This window comes from Dipodomys spectabilis, unplaced genomic scaffold (assembly GCF_019054845.1).
Source record: "Dipodomys spectabilis isolate Male_0828 unplaced genomic scaffold, ASM1905484v1 ptg000002l, whole genome shotgun sequence".
In the NCBI taxonomy this organism is placed as follows: Eukaryota; Metazoa; Chordata; class Mammalia; order Rodentia; family Heteromyidae; genus Dipodomys; species Dipodomys spectabilis.
Window position 1 is genome coordinate 53783039 of NW_024870679.1, and position 22914 is coordinate 53805952.

A 22914-nucleotide genomic window follows, 5' to 3' on the forward strand; every position below is an offset into this window, starting at 1 on the left:
AAAGATAAAAATACATTCATAGAGGTTAAACCCTTGCAACATGTCTTTTTTTGAAATATAAGCATATTATAATTATATGGAAAGTTTATGTTTACTGATTATGTGCAAAGGTATTTTATATGGTAATATTTCCATTATTCATTAATTAATAAACTAATTATCACAGTAGTCAAAATGGCTTTTTCAAGGATGCCAAGTTTATAAATAAGTGGTAAAGACAGGATTCAAGTATATGTCTAAATATATGTCCCAAACCCTAACCCAAAGCTCTTCTCACTAGTGTTTCCCTAATGCGGTAAACTGAGAAAGATGTTCCTTAGGCAAGTTTAGAAGATGTCTAGAAACAAAATCAAGTTTTTTGAATAGAAGGTAATACAGTCTTCATTATGTTAAAATTTACTATGAGTATGGTTTGTAGCAGGAATCTTTTTTCTTAGCTGGTCCTGGGGCTTGAACTCAGGGCCTGGATTCTGCCCCCGAGATTCCTTTGCTGAAGCCTAACACCCTTATCACTTCAGCTGCAGTGCACTTCCAGCTTTTTCTTAGAAATAAGATTCTCACGGGCTGGCTTTGGACCACGATCCTCAGATGTTAGCCTCCTGAAAAGCTAGGGGGAATTAAGAAAGCAACTATGTGGATATCCTAAATAAGCTGTAAAAAGCTACACTTCACACCATGTTGTTAATAATGCAGCAAAGATTCTGTTTTCATTTGATCAGTGCCATGTTGAGGCCCTGGCTACAGTTGAGACAAATAAAATAATGAAGATAACTTCTACTAGTTTACCATTGTGCATTCTGGCCCATCCATCTCTTTCACAGTCTCTGCCAGAAGATCCAAACACAGCATCAGCCCTGGGACTTGGAGGATCAACCTAAGGGAAGCAGAATTTTGGAAGCAAAAAGAGTTTAACTGTTCGCAGTCTCAATATCATAGTTCCAGGAAAACTACTAAGGTATATATACTAGTTACTAAACAAAGTAAATCAAAACCACAATTAGATACCATTCTATATCCACTGAATGAAACAGGACTGGTTTAGAGCTCAGAATTAGAACACTTGCCCAGAATGAACGATACCTTGGGTTCAACTCTACTGCCACCAGGAAAAAAAAAAACATTCTTTTTAAATTTTAAATTTTAAAAACTCCCTAAAGAGTTGGAATGGTGTGGGACTCCCTTTTCATCAAGAAAACTTGGCTGTTTATAAAATCCTACTTTGACATTTTAATATTAATGTCCATTAAAACCTAGATCAACTTTTAGAATTTTGTTTTATGTCCATTGTATAAGAAAGGAAATGGGTTCTTAAGAGGATTCATAATGGAGCTTGATCTCTTCCATAGTTTTTAAACTTTCAAGTTAATTTTCTATTTTAGATTGCTGGTTAACAATTCAAGAAAGAAAACTATATAAACTAAAAGTTGAAAGTCACTTTGGAAAAAATTTAATGGCAGAAAAGACAATCCATTTGAAATGGAAATGTTTAAGTGAGCACCTACATGTCTAATCACAAATGGAGGCTTATCTGTTTCTTTTTTGAATTCATATGGTCCCAGATTTAAATGGGCCAGGCGCCGCCTGGTGTCTTCAGATAGCTCACACATGCGTCTTTTTGTGTAGGGAGATGGAGAGTGAGATTTTGAAGAAATTGTAGGCTGTTCGTAGCTTTTTGCATTTATGCAATACTTATTTCTATCAGGTGACTTGGATTTTTTCTTTTGTGATCTTGATGTTCTGCTTTGCAGTCTGCCATGTGATTTTTCAACTGGAGTTGAATGGTAAACAAATTTATCCTAAACATAAAAAATAAAAATTAACTTAGGTAGAAAGCATTTTCAAGGCATCCTACAGGTAGAGAAAAATACAAAGCTATCAAAAGCCAACTATGCCAGTCCCTCCTGTCTGCTGATTCTTGGGGGAGGTCAAATTTATGTGCTCCTAGACAACTCCTTGTATAGTAAGTGGTAGTGAATACAGTTTATAGTAGCAAACTTCCTTCTTAAGTATTAAAGGGCTTAATAAAAATAGAAGTCCAATAAACTTAATTATATGGAAAAATTAATGTAAACTTTGGTGATACACATTTTAATTAAATTAATTACATAGTAAGTTATATGAGTAGAATTATAAGGTTCTCTACATGCTATAAATTTTCAACTAAATGACAGACAACCATTTTATATCTGAACCCATGAACCCACAGGGTTTTTGGGTGTTTTTTTTTTTTTTTTTTTGCCAGTTCTGGGGCTTGAACTCAGGGACTGGGCGTGTCCCTGAGTCCCTTTGTGATGAAGGCGAGGGCTCCACCTCTTGAGCCACAGCATCACTTCCAGCTTTTGTTGAGTAGTTTATTGGAGATAAGAGACTCGGACTTTTCTGTCCCTGCTGGCTTTGAACCATGATCCTCAGATCTCAGCCTCCTGAGTTACTAGGATTACAGGTGTGAGCCATCAGTGCCTGGCTTGAACCAATGTTTTTATTTATTTTTTTTATTTAACTTTATTGTTAAGAGGGGTTACAGTTACATAATACATAAGGCAGTGAGTACATTTCTTGTCCAACATTGTTAGCCCCCTCCCTCATTTCTCTCCCACTTTTCCTCCCCCCCAAAACCCCCCACAAGTTGTACAGTTCATGAAGATGAATAAAAGTCATGTCTCTCAGGGCTGGGAAGTTGGCTTGGTGGTAGAGTGCTTGCCTTGCATGCATGAGGCCCTGGCTTCGATTCCTCAGCACCACATAAGCAGACAAAAAAATCAGGAAGTGGTGCTATGGCTCAAGTGGTATAGCGCTAGCCTCGAGCTGAAGAGCTGAGGGACAGCACCCAGGCCCAGAATCCAGGCCCCACAACCGACATGTCTCTCAAGGCTTTTCTGCCCCTGGCTGGCTTGGAACTGTGATCCTCAGATTTCAGCCTCCTGAGTAGCTAGGATTACAGGCATGAGCTACTGATACCCAGCTTGGACCCATATTTTTATAAAAAACAAAAATGGGTAAAAATCATGTTATAAACTTTAACAACTATCTGGTTACCAGTCTAAAGTTTTTAAGATGAAAAAACAAATTTGAGCTGAGTGTGATGGGGTACATGCCTGTAGTCCCACCCAGTTGGGAGCCTAAGGTTGAAGAGTAGCCTGAACAAGTTAGTATCTTATCTTAGGCAAAATGAGAAGGAAAATCAATTTAAGAGCTCTAATTTTTGTGTTAATAGTTCCCCCCTCCAAATATACTCTTTCCTATAAATGCCTTACGAGTTGGATTATATGTAAATAATTTAAGATTTCTTCATGTATTGGAATTATAAGAAGCTTTTCAATTAGGAATTGAGAATGTCGTTCAAAAACTTTAAATGTCTAACTTTTAATCCTTTTAAAAATTATCAATCCTACTTCCTTTGCTAGATTCACAATTCACCCCCCTCTTCTTAAAAAAAAAAAAAATCGAAACAAAAACCAAACATGAATTGAAGGGAGAAGATTCAACATACAGGAATGAAGGCAGGTCTAGTGGCTCCCTGCAGCCCCGGTGGGAACCAAACTGTTTCATCCATCTTTCTTTCTTTCTTCTGCCATCTTTGATGTGATCCTTCCTGGGCCTTGTCCGAATGTCCAATAGCCTCAGGACCTACGGACCTTCCTCTATAGCTTCACCCACCTCTGTGACATCACTTGGGGGTGTCACAGAAGGCAGTGACTCACAGAAGGAGGAAATTCTAGCACTAGGAAGGATTTTTGAGGCTGCCAAAATACTCAAGCAATGAATCTTTCCAAGACCCTTAGCTGGAATTCTTGATTTCTACTGTATTTTAGAATTCATCACTATCAGACCCATAGTCTCCTTCACTGGGAGGAAAATCTCTTCCTCATCAAAACTTTGAATCCTTTGCCTACTTTTATTTTCATGGAATTTATTACTTTTGCTACCACCTCAGTCCGTATGTTTCTTTCCCCTCGTTCTTCATAGGCTTTTAGTGTCCAGGCCGAAATAATCATTTCAACAATGTTTAAAGTTCCTTCTTACACACCTATCTCTGACTAAACCGTAAGCAACCAATTCTATCTTCTTTATTAAGGGTTTTTACTGTTCTATACTACTACAGGAAGTTATAAACCGTATTATCTGCTACAAATGGCAAGCTAATGAAACATAAAATAGCGGCCTTTACACTGGTCACAAAATGACTTCCTCTAGCCACATCTAGGACAATTTCTCTTAGGAAGCCCCAGATGAAATAAAGATCATCAGAAACCATAGGTCTTGTTCTAATGAAAATGTCTGCCAAATGCCAGGCATGAAGTCACCCTAAAGCACTCAGCTTTAACCCTCAATCCAGACCAAAAAACCATCCCCAGTAGATCCAGTGTTACTGTCTTAAGCCACTAAATTAGTGAGGATTATAACAAACTAAAGTCAAGAGTGAGCAGATTAATACACTTATTAAGATGGCATCAATCTTTTAATATTTAATAATTTCACTTTTCAGCAGGTAACTAAATAAGAAAAACTACTTTCCCCCCAAATTATGCTCGTCAGTCCATTAAATGGGTCATGAAACATTCTGAAACTAAAGTACAAGAGAATAAGGATTTTATAATTTTATGAAATATACTTTACTCCTCTAAATCAAAAGCTTCATTCTTTGAAAATGCTGCTTTATATCTATGAAATTTTAATTGTGACTAATATAAACTTGAAAAAATGGGTTTTCATATTCTTAATGAAATAAATGACTATTAACATTCAGAATTTTATTGTAAAAGTGAAATACTCTGTTGTTTCTACTAGGCAGTATTTTTTTAGCATATATTATATTTGTTTGTTTATATTTTTTGATGCTGGGCTTGGATTCAGGGACTGGGCACTGTCCCTGAACTTTTGTGCTTAAGTCTAGCACGCTACCAGTTGAGACAGATCCACTTCTGGCTTTTTTGGTAGTTAATTGGAGTTAAGAGTCTCATGGACTTTCTGCCTGGTCTGGCTGTGAACCATAATCCTCGCAGCTAGTATTACAGGCATATGTGACCAGCACCCACCTACTCTTACCTTTTATTTTAATTGTTATATTTTATATCTCCAAGTATTATGATTTTTTAAATAGCCTTAGTTTTAAAAATAGGCTCAAAATTTTAAGCTGTAAATCAATGAATTCTGTGTTATACATGGGTACATCACATATATTCTCTAATTTTCACAACTTATAAGTTTCAGGTCTCTCTGTTTTTAATACGTATTTTCTACATTTTTTTCTTTTGTTTTGTGGTGTGTTGGTTATTGAACCCCAAGCCTCATGCAGGCTAGACAAATGCTCTACCACTAAGCTGCATCTCCAGCTATAAAGCATATTTTCTTAAGTACTGTTTGATAGCAAAACTGTTCCCTCACATCCATATTCAGTAAGGATCAAATGACACATAGGGAAACTTCTAGTCAGAAAGAAAACAATAGTCTGGCTAAAAGTTTCATTGGAGGGCTGGGAAGGTAGCTCAGTGGTAAAACGCATGCCTTGCATGCATGAGGCCCTGGGCTCGATTCCTCAGCACCACATAAGCAGAAAAAGCTGGAAGTGGCGCTGTGGCTCAAGTGGTAGAGCGCTAGCCTTGAGCTCAAGAGCTGAGGGACGATGCGGAGGCCCAGAGTTCAGGTCCCGTGACTGACAAAAAAAATTTTTTTTTCAGTGGAAACTGTTTTATTAAATGACGATAGCTCTGTACAATAACTTACAAATAATGAAGAAAAGTCAGAATCTAAGCCCAAGTTGTGTTTTTAAAGAGGGAGAGGGTAACAAGTTCAACAAGAAATGTACTCACTACCTTACTGTAACCTCTCTGTACATCACTTTGACAACAAAATTAAAATTTTTTTAAAAAGCAAGTTGTAAATGGTTTCTGGATTTGGGAAGCATCTTGTCAGATTCTTACAGCTATTTTTAAAAGATAAATAATTAGACTCTGGATTTGAAACACTAGGTATCTTTCTAAACAAAATGAGAATGTTCCTTCAGTAATTCTATAATGACATTTTACCTTTCTTAAGTTTGTCTCAATAACATCCTCAGTAAAATTACTTGAAAAACTAATAACATAGTAAGTTAAGTTATTGCTTACAGGATGGGTATGGGCTGTATAGATCACTGGCTCTTCATCACAGACAGGTCATTGTTACCTGGTCTTGATGTACCTGCTTGTAAATGATGCCAGGCCATTATTAAATTACCTATAGATAAGGTAATGTGTCTATCACAAGACCACCTTGGAAATTAGCAAGAAATTAGAAAAGAACAGTAGATCCAGATAGCTTATTAAAGGTAATTTTCAGAAACACAGAAGGTATTTAGGCTGAATGTCCAAACTTCCTTTGATTGTATAGGACCAATATGGTGACCAAACTAAGCAACAGTCTCTTAAGAAATCATATATACACAAGAAAACATTTATAACTAGCCTCTCAGACTGGGAACTTGTGTCACAGCTGCTAAAAGGCATCCTTTGAAACTTTCTGTGGTAACCTGTAACTTCCATAAGATGTACAGAAGCCTTAAATCATTTTCAATGAAACTACTTGATCACATCTTTCTGGAAGCCTGGTTCCTTTGTATAAAAAAGTAAATTCATATAAACAAACATGACAAAAAAAAACATCATGGCATCCTCTATCATTTCATTCTCACATTTATTCAGTGTAACCAAACGTAAATATTTTGGTTAGTGGTTTTACCTGAAGACTGAACAAAAAAGTAAAAAGAACTGCAGCCAGCACAAAGGAATAAAGCCTGCCAAACAGCCACAGATATGAACAAGTAAAATTATTAAATATTTTAAATCATTTTAACCTGAGTGCGGCACTTCCTTGAACTTATCAGACATTCAGTGATAACTGAAGTTGTAGAAAATTCCAGCTTTGGAGCAATTCCCTGGAATTTAAAAAGAAGATAGGATTAGACATTTCAATTTTAAAAGAGACAATTACTGCCTAAAGTAATCATCTCTTAGCTTGAACTTTTTATTAGAGATAAAGTCAAAATAGTAAAGCTAAATCTTAGCAGGAAACAGTTTCATTGTTGATGATTACATTCAAACAAACTGAAGACTGTTAATCTACAGTACAATCCTCAATGAATTTCAACTTTTTTAACTGTTAGAACTATTTAACTATTTGACCAAAAAGTGTGTGTGTATGTATGTGTGTGTGTGTGTGTGTGTGTGTGAGAGAGAGAGAGAGAGAGAGAGAGAGAGAGAGAGAGGGTGGGTTGTGGCTCAAGTGGTAACTCCTGCCTATTAAGTACAATTTCCTGAGTTTAAAACTTATTTTTTTCAAAAGAAAGGAATATGTTAATTAGCTTCATAAAGTCATTTCACTAGATAGATGATAGATACATACATACATAGACACATTGACCATATTGCATTACTATAAACATGAAATATGTATAGTCTCACAAACATAACTCCTCATGCCTCCTGTGTATGCAGTTTTTTAAATAGTATACCCTGTAGTATAATTCACATTTTCACATTCAAATCTATTAATGCCAACCAATACTCCCTGCCCATAGCTTCTGTTCTACCACAGCAGAAGTCAGACATGTCCAACAACCCAATCCTACAAATCTAGCCTGTGAGTAAGTTTAATGTTTAAGATGTTTTATCCATTATAGGATTTGCATAAGGGCTGAAATATTGTTTTCTACAAACATATGTTTTAATATTTACTATGCCTGATTGTTAGACATCTATTACTACTCCATATCTAGCAGTTTAAAATATCAGTTAAAAGAATGGGCATGGTGGTTTATGCTTGTAATTCCAGCTTCTTGGAAGGTGGAGGCAGAAAGACTGTCTATCAAAGCTAACTCAGGTGAAAAAGAGAAAGATCATATATCAGAAAAGAAGCCAGGTCTAGTGGTTCATGTTTGTAATTTCAGCTACACGGGAGATACAGGGAGGAAGACTGCTGTCAGAGGCTGCCTGTGGACAAAAAGTACAATACCCTGTCTGAAAAATAACTGAAGTCTAAAGGCTAAGATGTGGCTCAAATGGGAAAGTGCTTGCTTACTAAGTGTAAAGCTCTGAGTTCAAAATCCCAGTACAAGGAAATAAAGAAAAAAAATAAAACACTAGCAAACATTTATTATCCCAGAGAGTTTCTATGGTCCAGCAATCTAGCAGAGGTTGAGCTATGGATTTCTAGCTTAGAATTTTTCACAAGATTTAGTCGAGGCATAATTTGGTCAACTGAAGGCGTGACTGGGGCTTGACATCCTCCTTCTCAAGAAGGTTCATCCCCACTGCAGCTGGCCGGAGACCTCAAGTCCCTTCTTACTTTTTCCAAAAAGACTTACCTACTCATCATAAATGCCTCTCCATAGGACTTTCGGGTGTCTTCATGACATGGTGACAAGTTCCCCAATGTGAGCCTCAAGGCAAAACATGAAAGAAGCTACAGCGATAAAGTCTCAGGAGTCCTGCACTGTTAAATCGGTGACATTCTGTCCTGTGGCAGGTAAGCACAGATCACACTCCAGGACACTGGAGCTGGGCTGCCTTTCTAAAGGAGCATTTCCAAAGTATTCGTGTATAAGGTTAAAGTTTAAAGTCTGCCCTCTGGCAACAAATTACTCAAATTCCTCTTCCATGCAAAACATACTTGCCCTCAACCATCAAATAAAAGGAATTGTGAAGAAAGAAAGAAAAAAAATATTGGCAGATTGAATTCCACAATGTCTACATGTAAACCAAATCGTAGCATAGATAGGCTTCCCTCACTCATCCAACAAAAGGAATTGTGAAGAAAGAAAGAAAGAAAACATTGGCAGATTGAATTCTACAATGTTTACATGTAAACCAAATCCTAACATAGATAGGCTTTTGGAGTATGTGGGCCAGTACAGCTTCTATTTATATCAAAAAAAAGTTACCTTTGCGGCAAGCAAAGAACAATCACAACAGGCATTCCTGTTTACCAGGGAGGAATGGAAATAATCAGGAATCACTTGGTCTATAAAAATTCTGAAATCCAGAGAAATGTTGGACATTCCTTAACTAGAGCTTGGTCTTATTATTCTCAGAACTATCCATGGTTTTTGGCTTGATGGTGTGGAGTCTTCTTCCATCCTCTAATCATAATTCTTTTGAATTGTGATTATAGATCAACAGGAGCTGTCCAGAGTTCTGAGCTTGGTTCCTGTCAATAGAATATCGGGATTCAAAGGTCTTTTTATTTTGTGATGCCTCTCTTCATTTCAGAAAAAACTATCTCTAAAAGATTTTTGGAGGCATGATGAGCTTTGTTGGGGTTCCCTCCATTAAAGCAAAGCCACAATCTAATCTATACTGGGGCCCACCTTTCTCGGTAGGATTCTTCTGAGAGTCCTGAGAGATAATGCCCAGTAGCAAACCCACATTTTCCAAGCAATATGAAGTTTTAATGAAGAATTTTACAGTTGCAGCTTCAGCTTCATCAGACCAAAGTTTTCTGCAAGTGGACTAGAATGTGATTTTCTCAGCAGTTATTTCTTAATTTCAGCAATGTCTGCCAGCAAGAAAAACTAGGAATCGTGTGAAATACTAAGATCCTTTACCTCTTTCTGTTCTATAAGCAGCCCAAGGTTACAGACAACTTCTTTAGCACTGTTTGAAAGCCTCTATTTACTGCTTCCACATTCTTGCAGGTGACTGTGATGTTATACCTGCTGCCATTACACAGCAAAGATTCCCTTTCTGGCTAGCTTCCAATAACCTCCACCTCACTTTTCCACAAATGGATATCTGACAGCTTCTTCAAGGATTTTCAAGGTTTAACAAACATCCTAACAAAGTCCTTCCAGCTTCTGCCCTCTCCAGAGAGTTCTTCAGTGTCCTCACACAGAAAGCTGGTTTCTGCTGAAAAAAGGGATGTAAGAGACACTAAGAAAGGGAGGTGCCAATATTTTCAACAACCTGGTTTCAAAAGTCCACTACTATTGATCTATTGTTACATTTATCTGCCATGACTAACAGGAATGAAACTAGTTTTGTTCTTGGAAGAGATAGATATCAAAGAATTTCTGGACATGTAGGCATATGTCTTTTAATGATGGAAACAAAGGATATGTCTCAAGAAATGAGCCATTATGTGATTCCATTATAGTGTAAATGTGTGTGTGTGTGTGTGTGTGTGTGTGTGTGTGTGTGTATTTACAAACCTGGACCGTATGGCCTATTTACACTTATATATGGCCTCGCCACCAGTGTGTATGCAGTCCATCACTGACCAAAATGCCATGATTAAGTACATAGCTGCATTGAATATGATTTCTATCAAACTATGGTATCATCTTAACCTTCCCCATACATTGCTGTCACATATAAGTACTCAATATGCTAGCATTATTTTTACTAACCTTTCAGAAACTAGTTACATCTCCAAAGAAATACAACTAATAGGACAATATGCATACACGTGTCAATTTTTGTTTTAATTAATTACTTCACACAGTTGTGGGAGATGGCAAATCTGAAATTCATAAGGGAAGGATAGAAAGGCAGAAACTGTGAAAAAGTTGATAGCAATATTGAGTGTGAAATGTGTAGGGCAGGTTGGCAAATCAGAAACAGGATTTCTGTTATCGTCCTGGATTATAATCCCTCCTTATTCACAGAAGCATTGTTTCTGCTCTTCAGGTCATCTGATAAGAAGTCCATTCACATTGTCACAAATAATGCTGTATTTAAAGCCAATTGATTATAAATCTTAATCAAATCTACCAAAGAGCTTTATAGTAACATTTAGATTAGTATTTAGTCAAACGATTGTGCCCATGTTCTAGCCAAATTGATACATAAATGAATTATCACCTTAAATGTCAGTTCCTCTATGAATTCTACAGTAAGATGCATATCATTCATTCAGTTTAACTAGGAGGTATTTATTAAATACTGCTCCTTGCTAAGTATTATGCTAAGGATTAAGATCTAAAAGTGAGAAGGCAACAAATTCTGCTTTTATGGACTTTTCAGTGTAGGGAGAGCTATCATTATTATTCCCACCATCCCATCACCACTACCACCATGACATCCACAGGTTTATGATCTTCTTTATGTGTCAGGTACTGCTATAACTACATACAAGGTAACATTAATTACCCAAGAATCCTGTGATAATCAACAGTTACCATGCCTTGCCCAACATTACTCAGTAAATTCATGATAGTGCCAGGAATTGATCCCTGATATACTCTGAACCCCTGACACAGAGGTGAGCTCAGTACAGCCTAGGACTCACAGCTGATAACTCAGAATCACAAAAATTCTGCATTTTTGTCTGCTGGACCACAGACTATTTACTAGAATATTTCTCACTTACATGTAAATGTAAGTATTGATATGGCTGAATTTAATCTGCCATTTTTCTATTCAGTTTACAAATGTTCCACATCTTTATTATTCTTTGATTCTTTCTAGGGGTACATGTGTATATGCATAGCTAAGAAGTGATCTAATGGACTGGTAAGAGTTGCACATATTCTGTGTGTGGGATAGGGATTACATTCAAAGCTACAGTCAGTTTCCCTGGGATTTCATTTATTTGCTGGGATCTGACTGTCTCCCCTGAGCATGGAGTTTCCTGAGCAGCCAGGAAGGGGTGGAGAGCTTATCTAAATCCTTACTGCATCCTGCCTCCAGGATCTCCCATCAACTTCCTGGCAGGTGTGCTGTTCACCCCAATTAGTACTGAAAGTGACCTAGCAAAGCTGTGGGGTTTCTTCATCTGCTTCCAGCTGAATATGCCAGGTTTACTTGCCATACAATATACCCCATTGCCTAAAATTGAGAGTCTAACCCCTCTGGAAGTAAAGCTGCTGGGTTTGTGCCCAGCCACAGGCAGATGAAGCTATACTCGTCATTGAGCAAATAGGGTACAGGTTGCTTGCCTGAGCAAGCACCTCAGGCAAGAAAGCCACAAATTCCTGCCAAGTTTACCTTGCACTTTAGCAATTTTTCAAGCATGAAAACTCCATTTGTCTTGTCCTACTTGATGGTCAATATTTAGTGCCCTTAAATTGTTTTTAACAATTTTATCCAGTTGTATACTTGTTGAATGTGCAGGAAATCTTCATAGTACCATTATTACAAGTCAAAATTTTTTTATATAAGTTTGGCCTTAATAATCCAATATCTTCCAAATATATACAAAAGTCCATGCTTGAGTTTACATTGCATCTCAGTATAATATAACATTTTAAGTGATCATACATTTAAAATTTGATTCATTTTTCATTCTGGGTTACCATATGGACCTCGAAATAATCTTTGAAGAAATTTATAGTACCAAAGCTGGCTAATGTATACCAAAAATATTCCAAAGGAGAAAACATTTCAGAGAATTACTAATTAGTCAACATTTTTATGCTTTTGATGAGGTGAAGTTGCTATTTCTTTGAGCAGAGACTATCATAAATCTAGACCTATAGGTGAAATTCTTTCATCTACTACATTGGTTCCTGCTCCTTATTCACATTATTCTAAGATTTATATAGTTAGTTTAAAAAACTGTTTGTCCAAATAAGTTCAAGCTAGTCAACATTTACTTTTCCTTCTCTGAAATAGCATGGGCTTCTCTCAGCTTTCCTCAGTGAAGATGAGTTTCAGGGATGATGAGTTTTGTTAAAAAAATGGGCACACAGAAGTTGAAAGAAGAGGTAGGAAAAGATAGGAGAATGAACTGTCCCTTAACACAGCTCTTAATTTAGGTATATGAAAGTGTGTGTGTGTGTGTGTGTGTGTGTGTGTGTGTGTGTGTGTGTGTGTGTGTGTGTGTGTGTGTGTGTGTGTGTGTGTGTGTTATATGTTGGGTTTGGGGTTTTTTTTGACAGTACAGGGTACTTACCTAAGAGCCTCTCACTTGCTAGTCAGGCACTCTATCACTTGAGCAACACTTCCAGTCTTGTGTGTAACTGGTTATATTTCAAGGTAGGTCTCACTTTATGCCCAACTTTATGCCCAAGCAGGCCTGGGCTAAGATTCTACTATATGTGCTTCCCAGTATGGCTGGGGATGACAGGTAAGGGTACCCAGCCATTGTGCTTCCCCTGTTCCTAGGATAACAAACCCATGCTGCTGTGCCCGGCCTTTGAGTAAGATGGAGTCTCATGTATTTTTATGACTAGGCTGGCCTTGAACCTCAGCTTTCCCAATCTCCACCTCCCAAGTGGCTTGAGCCACTGTACCTTGCTATATATGTCTGTTCTATAAATATTTTCCAATTTATATCCTATTTTGTATTAACTGGCACTCCAAACATTTTCATGTTTCATTATTATTAACAATACTATCAGACGTGCACCAATGACTCACTCCTGTAATCTTCAGGAGGCTTGGATTACAGTTTGAAGCCAATCTAGGCAGGAAAGTCCATGAGATTCTCACCTCCAATTAACTATCAAAAATCTAGAAGTAGAGCTGTGGTCCAAAGGGTAGACTGATAGCCTTGAGCAAAAAAAAAAAACCCTCAGAAATAGCACCCAGGTCCTAGGTTCAAGCCTAGCACAAAGCAAAAAGCAAAGCAACAACAAAAAGACAATACTATTTTTAAAAACAAAAACTTCTAGTATACCAAAGAGAATATCTAGACCATCTGCTATAAAACTGTTAACAAAAAATCTGAATTTTGATTGTTATAATTTACATAGCATACCAATATAACAAAATTTCCTTTATTTTATACTTCTAATATCAAGTTTATTTAATTTTGTTGATCAATCTTAGGGATATAAAATAAAATCTGATGATTGCAAATGTTTGGTGGTCAATTCTTATATACATAGAGAAAAGAAAGAGAAGTAGTTGGGATAGAGATGGAGAGGAGAAAAGAGACAACAAGTATGAGACAATGCAACTATGAAAATGGAATAAGTATTGGAGTGTAGTAGAGTGCAAACGTGTGTGATGTAAAAATGAAATCCCACCTCATTGTATAACTGATATTAACCAAGAGAAAAGACCAAAGTCAATGTAATACTTGTTAGTTTTGGACACAATCCATGAAAATTGTTAAGTATTTTTCATTACATTTCATTACATTTAAGTTTTAAACCAAGTTAAACTTGTACTGAGTTTGTCAAACTGATGATGTTGAAGGCTATATCTGGTTGGTATGACAGTGACTCTGTACCTAATGCTGAATGAAGACAGTTAATACTTACTCTTAGGCCAGAAATCCTCCTCATGGTCACCTGGCGATTTGAATCATGGTGTCCAGATATTTGGTTTGGACCCGGGAACATAAAATCTCGCGTATTTTCATCATAGGTAGACAGTGTTTCACCCACTATAAGAAAGATATCCTATGATTCAAATTATAACAAAATGTTCTATTTAGAAACAAAATCACCAAGTATAATGTATATATATTGCCTGATGCCTTATTTGAAAACCTGCTTCAGGAGCATGTTTATCTTCTATGAAAGGAAAATTAAAATATGTATATATTTAATATGATAACACATTTTCATTTTCACATGTATGCTACATATTAGTCACTCTACCGGTCCCCTACATTTAGAGAATGAGGCTACTCATGGAAACTTAGTAAATACTATGAGTTCCAAGGGAAAAAGTAACTTTTTAAAAAATAAAGACATTTTTGTAAAGATATAAATATTTGCATATTTAAATTCCCATCTAATTCCCATCATTATGCTTTTTCTATCTCTCATTTTTCCTCTGTCACTATAAAATAAATGTAAAATCATGTGTTAAAAATAGAGATATTTTCAAATAAAAAAGAGATATTTTCTAATATATGTGGCTAACTGAATTATAAAGACATATAATATTCACATGGTCCAGTTGTTAGCATTTAGTAAATTATAAGTTTCCAACTGTCACATAAAATAAGGATTTGATTAGGGCAAATTTTTTTCTATAATCACAAAAATGAGTGGAAATAAAACCACCCACTATATTTTAATGACCTAACTCCCTCCTACTGAAATCTGAGGTGTTTACCACATAAGTAAGAAGTTCTGTTGTCCTCCACTCCCACTCCACTCAAAAATAGTCATTACCTGCTTTATCAATAAAAATATATCGTTTAAGAAAAATTTCAAAAACTGAAAACCATTTTATGGCTGTCACAAATATCTGAAAATGGTAACAGGTTATTTTCCACTTTCAACTACTACTATTAGTTCAATGTGTTCAAGAAAGATATGTTCAAATGTCATTTATGTCAATCATTTAGTATATATTATTTTGGTCTACTGCCATTTGATTGATGATGAAGAACATTTTTCTAATTCATGCTTAAAAATGGTCTAAACTTGCTCCCTCTTAAAGTGATATCCCAGGTCTGTTACTTTATCAATATGTAATACAGTACCTGGTGGAACTAGCTGTATCAACTCAAATACTGCTGTGTCATCTGAAAAGTAAAAGAAAAATTAATGACAAATAACAATGTTACTTTAAAAGTCCAATCACTGTGTATTATCTATGTGCATGGCTGTACCTTAGTAATTACATATTTCTATAAATATATATTATGCCTATTTCCTAATCAAAGTGGTAAGTACTGCTGGGTATAATACAAATGTTTTATAAAACATAATATATCATACATTACTAACACATATATTATGTATAATATATTAATATATCATGTCATCATATATTATGTTATTAATATGTCACATTATTAGTAATACATTTTAATTTATATTTTATAATATATAAATATTTTAAAATAACAATTTGAAATATTTTGTAATAAAGGTATAAAAATAAAAATAAATTATGCCCTCTCTATTTTCTAAAACCCATGTAAAAACTGAGGTTTTCTGGCCTTGGGAAGATAAGGAAGGGGAATCTGGATATAAATGTCAATAGACTGATGAACTGGCTAGGTTATAGTTTTGGTTCACTGATAATAAATCCTAAGAATAAAGGGTAAAATAAAACAATAGATAACCATTTGTAAATTAAGCCCCAAATTTAGATATCTCAAATTCTGTTTGAATTTAGGTAATTCAAAATTCCCAATGTCCCCTAGCAACCTGCTAAAACAATGACAAACCCATCTGAAGGAAAACATGACTTCACACATACGACTTCGATCTACTCTGAATTTGTCTTTCAATCAAAACCAACTGAGTATACAGGGAAATTGATAATTAGGAATAAAAAGGCCTGAAAAATAACAAGAAATAGAAGCAGCAACAGAAGAAAATTTTAATATTAAAATCTGATTAAGGACCTTACAGGAAAGGAAAATGACCATCTATTTAGTAAACATAAATTCCTAAACTAAATACTTTCTTTTTTTTTAGTCCGGTCGTGAGGCCTGAACTCTGGGTCTGGGCACTGTCCCTCAGCTCTTCAGCTCAAGGCTAGTGCTCTACCACTTGAGCCACAGCGCCACTTCCGGCTTTTTTCTTTTTGCTTATGTGGTGCTGAGGAGTCGAACTCAGGGCCTCATGCATGCAAGGCAAGCACTCTACCACTGAGCCACCTTCCCAGCCCATAAACTAAATATTTTCAAATCACATCCATCAATATAGAAATACTACTTAATATTTAAAAAAAAACCAAGTTGCATGCTGGGTACAAGTGTCTCCTGCCTTTAATCCTAGTATTCAGGAGACTGAGATAGACATGAAGATCGTGGTTCAAAGCCTGGGAAGGAAAGTCCATGAAACTCCCATCTTCAATTAACTGCCAAAAGGCTGGAAGCAGAGCTGTGGCTCAAGTGGTAGAACACTAGCCTTAACAAGTAGAAAAGGTCAAAAGCTATGTACATATGACCAGATAAGATGATGTTAAGTGAAATGAACCCCAAGATAGGGACACAAATGGTTTTGTCTTTCTTGCTATTGTTTTTAATGTATTAATAATGTACTATGTGATTTTTTTTTTTGTTTCTTTGTTATGTTCCTGCCCCACAGTATAACCCCTGTTTCCACTGTATTTGATTCCGGTGCCCTGCATCTTGTATATACATTTTTCTATATTGAGGAGGGGAAGGGAAAAAAACAAAATGCTTAAATGGGATAAAGGTGGACCCATTGTAACAATGAGATGTACAAGTAGCTGGGGAGGTGGGGACAGAAGGGATGGTAGGGAAAAAACAAAGGAGGAGGCAACAATACTTGATAGGAAATGTACTCATTACCTTACTCATGTAACTGTAACCCCTCTGTACGGTATTTTCACAATAAAAACTTATTTAAAAAAAAGAAAATACCTGAGCTTCCATTAAATCAAATTAAGTATAAGCAGCTAAGACAGCTCAGTTGTATGACTGAAGAAATTAAGTGAATTAAACATAATCTTAGGATAAGCTCAATGTCTTAAGTTTTCCATACATATTACATTGTATTTTCCTGGTGCTTATTTTGCAACCTTGGTTAGTGGAAAACCATGACTAAAAGGAGAAAGTGTTTTTTTAAAGGATATGCATTACTTACTACCGTTTAACTGTATCATCTGCAGTTGAGATTGAGCTTCTATGAGCTTCACACAAATCCTCAAAACATTCCTAGCCTTTACTTTACAGATAAGAAACGTAGTCTAAAGGGTAATGTTACCCAAAAATGATAACTTGGTGAGATGAGGTATAACTGCGTCCAAATCCTAAGCTATTTTCACTAACAACTCTACTGGAACTGGAAAGCAGTGATTTATAAAATAAAGGGAAGATGTGGAAGCTTCCCTTTAAGATAGTGGTAGGGGCAGTGATGAAAACAGTATTTCTGTAATAGGAACATCGAACATCTGGCATGCTATAAACAAGTAGCAATAAGGGACACTAAAGAATCTGTGGTTCATCATGGCATGGTTCTGAGGTGCACAAAGAGCACAAGTAGGCAGAATATGGACACTCTACCCTCTAAGACACAGAAGTAAGGTAAAGATGGACAACTACTTGGTGACTTTTAAAATAAAGTGAAGTAATGCTCACCACTAAGCCTTCAGTGAATCAGTGAGGCAAAGTGTCCCTTCATTTCAGGAATGCAGTAGTTTAATTTAAACAAGGGGACATCTGCTATAAAAAAATGAATGATGTGTTCAGAATACCAATTTTAGAAATTAGACAAAGTGCTAAAAGATATAAAAAGGCCAAAAAAGCAATTGTGATGACACCAATTTCCAGGTCACAAGAGTCTGGCAGTAACTAAAAATCAGCTAGTAAAAAGCAAGGAAACAAGTTGTAGTTCTGACTGAGGAATAGGCATTTACTAAAAATCTCTATATGTGCCGGGCGCCGGTGGCTCATGCCTGTAATCTTAGCTACTCAGGAGGTTGAGATCTGAAGATCACAGTTCAAAGCCAGCCCAGGCAGGAAAGTCCATGAGACTCTTATCTCCAATAAACCACTTAGAAAAACAGAAGTGGCACAGTAGTTCAAGAGGTAGAGCGCTAGCCTTGAGCTGAAGAGCTGAGGGACAGCATTCAGGCCCAGTGTTCAAGCCCCATAACCGAAAAAAAAATAAAGTCTCTTATATGTCAGCTCTCATGTAATATCTGATGTACAGTAAAAATAAGATTTGCAAAGAAAGTCACAAGTGTCAGAACCAACACAGAGAATGCGCCTTTTTTAAACAACCATATCAGTTTTTCTTTTTCTTTTTTTGTCAGTTGTGGTGCTTGAACTCTGGGCCTGGGTGCTGTCCCTAAGCTCTTCAGCTCAAGGCTAGCATTGTACCACTTGGGCCACTGTGCCACTTCCGGTTTTCCGGTGGTTTATTGGAGATAGGTATCTCACTGACTTTCCTGTTTGGGATGGCTTTGAACCATGATCCTGAGATCTCAGACTCCTGAGTAGCTAGCCACTGGCACCCAGCCCTATTTCAGTTTTATATGTGACTCCTAACCTCCATGATCAGGAAATAAACCATTAAATTTCAAGAATCAGAAGTGTTACAAGCTAATCTTATGATCAAAATGAAAAGAAAAATTTCAACATATCTAAATCACATGAAAAATATGTAACGTTCAAAATAAAGGTTCAGTAAAATGACTGGATAGGAAATCAGTACTTTTGGTCATGGTCCCATACATCAATCACAAAAATGAAAAGAGAAAACAAATCATGTGAGGATCTTATTCCCCACATCAACAAGAAACATAGTAGTTAGAAATAAACATAGTTTAAATAGTATGAAAAATATAAACACACACCCCCCAGAATTTTATGAGATTGAAAGAATGTAAGTTCAAATAAATCAATATAGATTACATGTCTGAATAGGAAGAATAAAGGAAAAATGGCAATTATCCTCCTTAAATATAATCAAAATTTCATCTCAAAGATACATCCTTGGTCTTGAAAAACAATTCAAAGCTTACACATAAAAAGAAACATACACATAAAAAATTCAAGTTTACACATAAAAAGAAACATGGCTCATGTCTGTAACCCTAGCTAGTATGGGGGCAGTGATCAAGAAGATAGCGGTTTAAGGGAAAACTGGGCAAAAATTAGTGAAACCTCATCCTAAAAAACAAGCTACTTGTTGTAGTTCTTATTTGTAATGCTAGGTAGGAAACATAGGTAGGAAGAATGAGTTCTGGGGCAGGCCTTGGACAAAAAGTACAAAACCCTTCTCTAAAGAAAAAGAGAGCTGAAAACCTGACTCAAGTGGTAGAGTTTCTGCCTATAAGGTCCTGTGTACTGAAAAAAAAGTAATGTGACTGATAAGAACTGCCCAATAAGAGAAAATTAGAATAATTAAGCCGGGCGCTGGTGGCTCACGCCTGTAATCCTAGCTACTCTCAGGAGGCTGAGATCTGAGGATCACGGTTCAAAGCCAGCCCAGGCAAGAGAGACCGTGAGACTCTTATCTCCAATAAACCACCAGAAAACCGGAAGTGGCGCTGTGGCTCAAGTGGTAGAGTGCTCGCCTTGAGCTGAAGAGCTGAGGGACAGCGCCCAGGCCCAGAGTTCAAGCCCCACGACCGACAAAAAAAAAAAAAGAAAAGAAAATTAGAATAATTAAACAGACATAATGGTGGAGGAAGGGGAACAAAGGTACAGAGAAAGGATCAGGGCAGAAGAATAATAGAGAAAACATTTATGTTTCTATATTGACAATTACACATTCTAATGAGAAATCTAAGCAAATCTGGAGAAACCTTTTAATTACTTGTACAGAGAGAATGAAGAATTATGGAATTAAGATCCAGGAAAAAACTAGGGATAGTTGAGGCAGATGCTGGAGTTCATGTTCCTTAAGAACATCTACTAATTCCAGAAAAAGCATCTGAAAGACTCAAAAATCTTACCCAATGTACAATGTCTCACAGACCTAGAAGCAAACTGTAGATGTGGGGTCTACTACAATGGAGAGGCCTGCATATAGCATCCTCATTGTGAACCGAGTCTGTCTAAAGGTATGAACCGAACAATAAAAAACTGAGTTTCAAGTCAACTCAGGTCTAACATTTGGACACAATGGAAGCTGTTGCACTGCTGGAAGCTAAAAAAGGGAAATAAAATGGCAAGCATAGAGCCTATCTGGAAAAAAACAAGCTGTTATGCGTCCAATTACAGTCATCCTTCAGAATCCCCGGAGGCCTGGTTCCATAAATCCCTATGATATCATATCCACGCTCAAGTTCCTTATGTAAAATTGCAGTTTTTGCAGATATCCCATACACATCCACATATAAACTTCCATCTCTAGAGTACTCTCAATACCAATACAAGGTAAATACCAAGTAAATAGTTGTTCTTTAGGGAATAACAGCATGAAAAAGAATCTATGCCTGTTTCAAATATAAGTAATTAATTCTAAAATGCAATTTTGATCTGAAGTTGGTTGAAACTGTGGATCTGGAACTTCTGATATAACTTCCATCCAATATATAATGTTCATCTTTTCCATCCAACACATAATCCTCAGGTATAACTATCTTCATAGTTATACAGAGTTATTTAGGGGAAACTGCAGAACAGCATCAACTGAAACTAAGTACTGTATTCACCTACCCTTTGATCCAGGAATTCTCCTAAGAGTATGTGAGGGGAACAGGGAACATAAGTCTATCAATAGACATTGGTAAGACTATTCACTGTAGTTTTAGTCATTAACAATACAAAAAAATCATCAATAGGAAGATGACTGCATTGTTGTTTGTCCATACAATAAAAGAGCAATAAAAAGAATGGACTCCTGAGAAACAGCAGCATGGACAAGTCACAGACACAGATTTCAATTTTCAAAAGGAAGGCATATGAGTGAAAAGAAATCTCTACCAGCACCAGTGACTCACTCTTAGCTAATCAGGGAGCTGAGATACAAAGATTGTGGTTGGAAGACAACTTGCAAAAAAGACTATAAGACTTTTACCTTCAATTAGCCACCAAAAACTGGAAGTGGAGTTGTGGCTCAAGTGGTAGAAAAATAGTTTTGAGGGGAAAAAAAAGCTAAGGACAATGTCCAGGCCCTAGTTCAAGGTCAGATGTGAGGCATGGCTCAGTGGTATAGCACTTGCCTAGTAAATGTGAGGCCCTGAGTTTTCAAACCCCAGCGTTATAAGAAGAAAGAAAATGGGCATAAGACTGTCAACTAAAGAGAAAAAAAAGTCTAGAAAGCATGTTCAACATATAAAGAGGTATATTATCTCATTTGTCTTTAAGAAAATGTCAGATAAAACAACTATTTACCCATTATAATGACTAAAATTTTAAATTCTGGCTGTGCCAGGTGTAGGTTATGGAAAACAGAACTTCCATATAATAAAAATACATATTCTTGGGGTAATGTTGGAAAACATCCTGACATTATCTACTCATGTTATTTCTATTAAGATACAGAATCCTACAAGCTCATCTTAAATGTGCCAAATATAATTCAGAATAGCAAAAGGTCGAAATCTCCTAAAACACCATTGACCTGCCGAAAATAATAGAATAACTAAATTTAAATAATCTCCAAAATGCAATACCACAAAGCAAAAACATGAAAAAATTACAATTCCAACATGAATTAATTTCTCAAAAAGCTGAGCAAACAATCAGAAAAAAAGAATGCACACATAGCCAGGTGCTAGTGGCTCATGCCTGTAATCCTAGCTACTCAGGAGGCTGAGATCTGAGGATCTCGGTTCAAAGCCAGCCTGGGCAAGAAAGTCTGCAGGACTCTTATCTCCAATAAACCACCAGAAAATCGGAAGTGATATTGTGACTCAAATGGTAGAGCACTCTCCTTGAGCTGAAGAGTGAGAGACAGTGCCCAAGCCCAGAGTTCAAGCCGCATGACTGACCAAAAAAAAAAAAGAATGCACACAGATGATTCCATTTATTTAGTATTCAAAAAGAGGCAAAGTAAACTACAAAACTAATTGTTTGGGTAAAAGCTATTTTGCAAAGCAGGGAGGAAGTAGATTGCAAGATAGACTAAGGGAGGCTTTGTGGATATAGCAGTGTTCTGTTTCTTGACATAGAGTGTAGTTATGCAGATCACCCAGTGACAGCTCATGGAGCTAAATATAGACTCAAGATTTGAGCAGGGCTCTAAATGTAAGCAGTATATATTTCTTTTCTTCTTTTTTTTTGGGGGGGGGGGGGTCCGGTCGTGGGGCCTGAACTCTGGGCCTGGGCGCTGTCCCTCAGCTCTTCAGCTCAAGGCTAGAGCTCTACCACTTGAGCCACAGCACCACTTTTGGCTTTTTTCTTTTTGCTTATGTGGTGCTGAGGAATCGAACCCAGGGCCTCAGGCATGCAAGGCAAGCGCTCTACCACTGAGCCACCTTCCCAGCCCCGTAAGCAGTATATTTCTAAATGTAAGACCAAAAAGTACAAAATCTTAGAAGAAAACATAGGACAAAAGTTTGATATGACTTTGAATTTAACAATGGTTTCTTGGATAAGATATCAGAGGTAGAGGTAACAAAGGAATATCTAGAAAAATTGGACTGCATAAAGCTTAAAAAA

At 36.6% G+C, this 22914-nt stretch overlaps 1 protein-coding gene across 3 annotated transcripts in view; it reads right to left on the reverse strand.

The window, feature by feature from the left end:
* The window catches only part of Spata6 (spermatogenesis associated 6), a 68071-nt gene that overhangs the window by 13888 nt on the left and 31269 nt on the right, over window positions 1-22914 (reverse strand). For 2 of the 3 annotated variants that reach the window (XM_042682513.1, XM_042682530.1), the window contains 5 exons: window positions 15361-15402; window positions 14183-14307; window positions 6833-6913; window positions 1503-1796; window positions 787-874 (listed from right to left, as the gene is read on the reverse strand). In XM_042682513.1, the coding sequence (XP_042538447.1) occupies window positions 787-874; window positions 1503-1796; window positions 6833-6913; window positions 14183-14307; window positions 15361-15402 (630 nt within the window). The remainder of the gene's footprint in view (window positions 1-786; window positions 875-1502; window positions 1797-6832; window positions 6914-14182; window positions 14308-15360; window positions 15403-22914) is intronic. The other variant, XM_042682521.1, reaches the window with a different exon arrangement.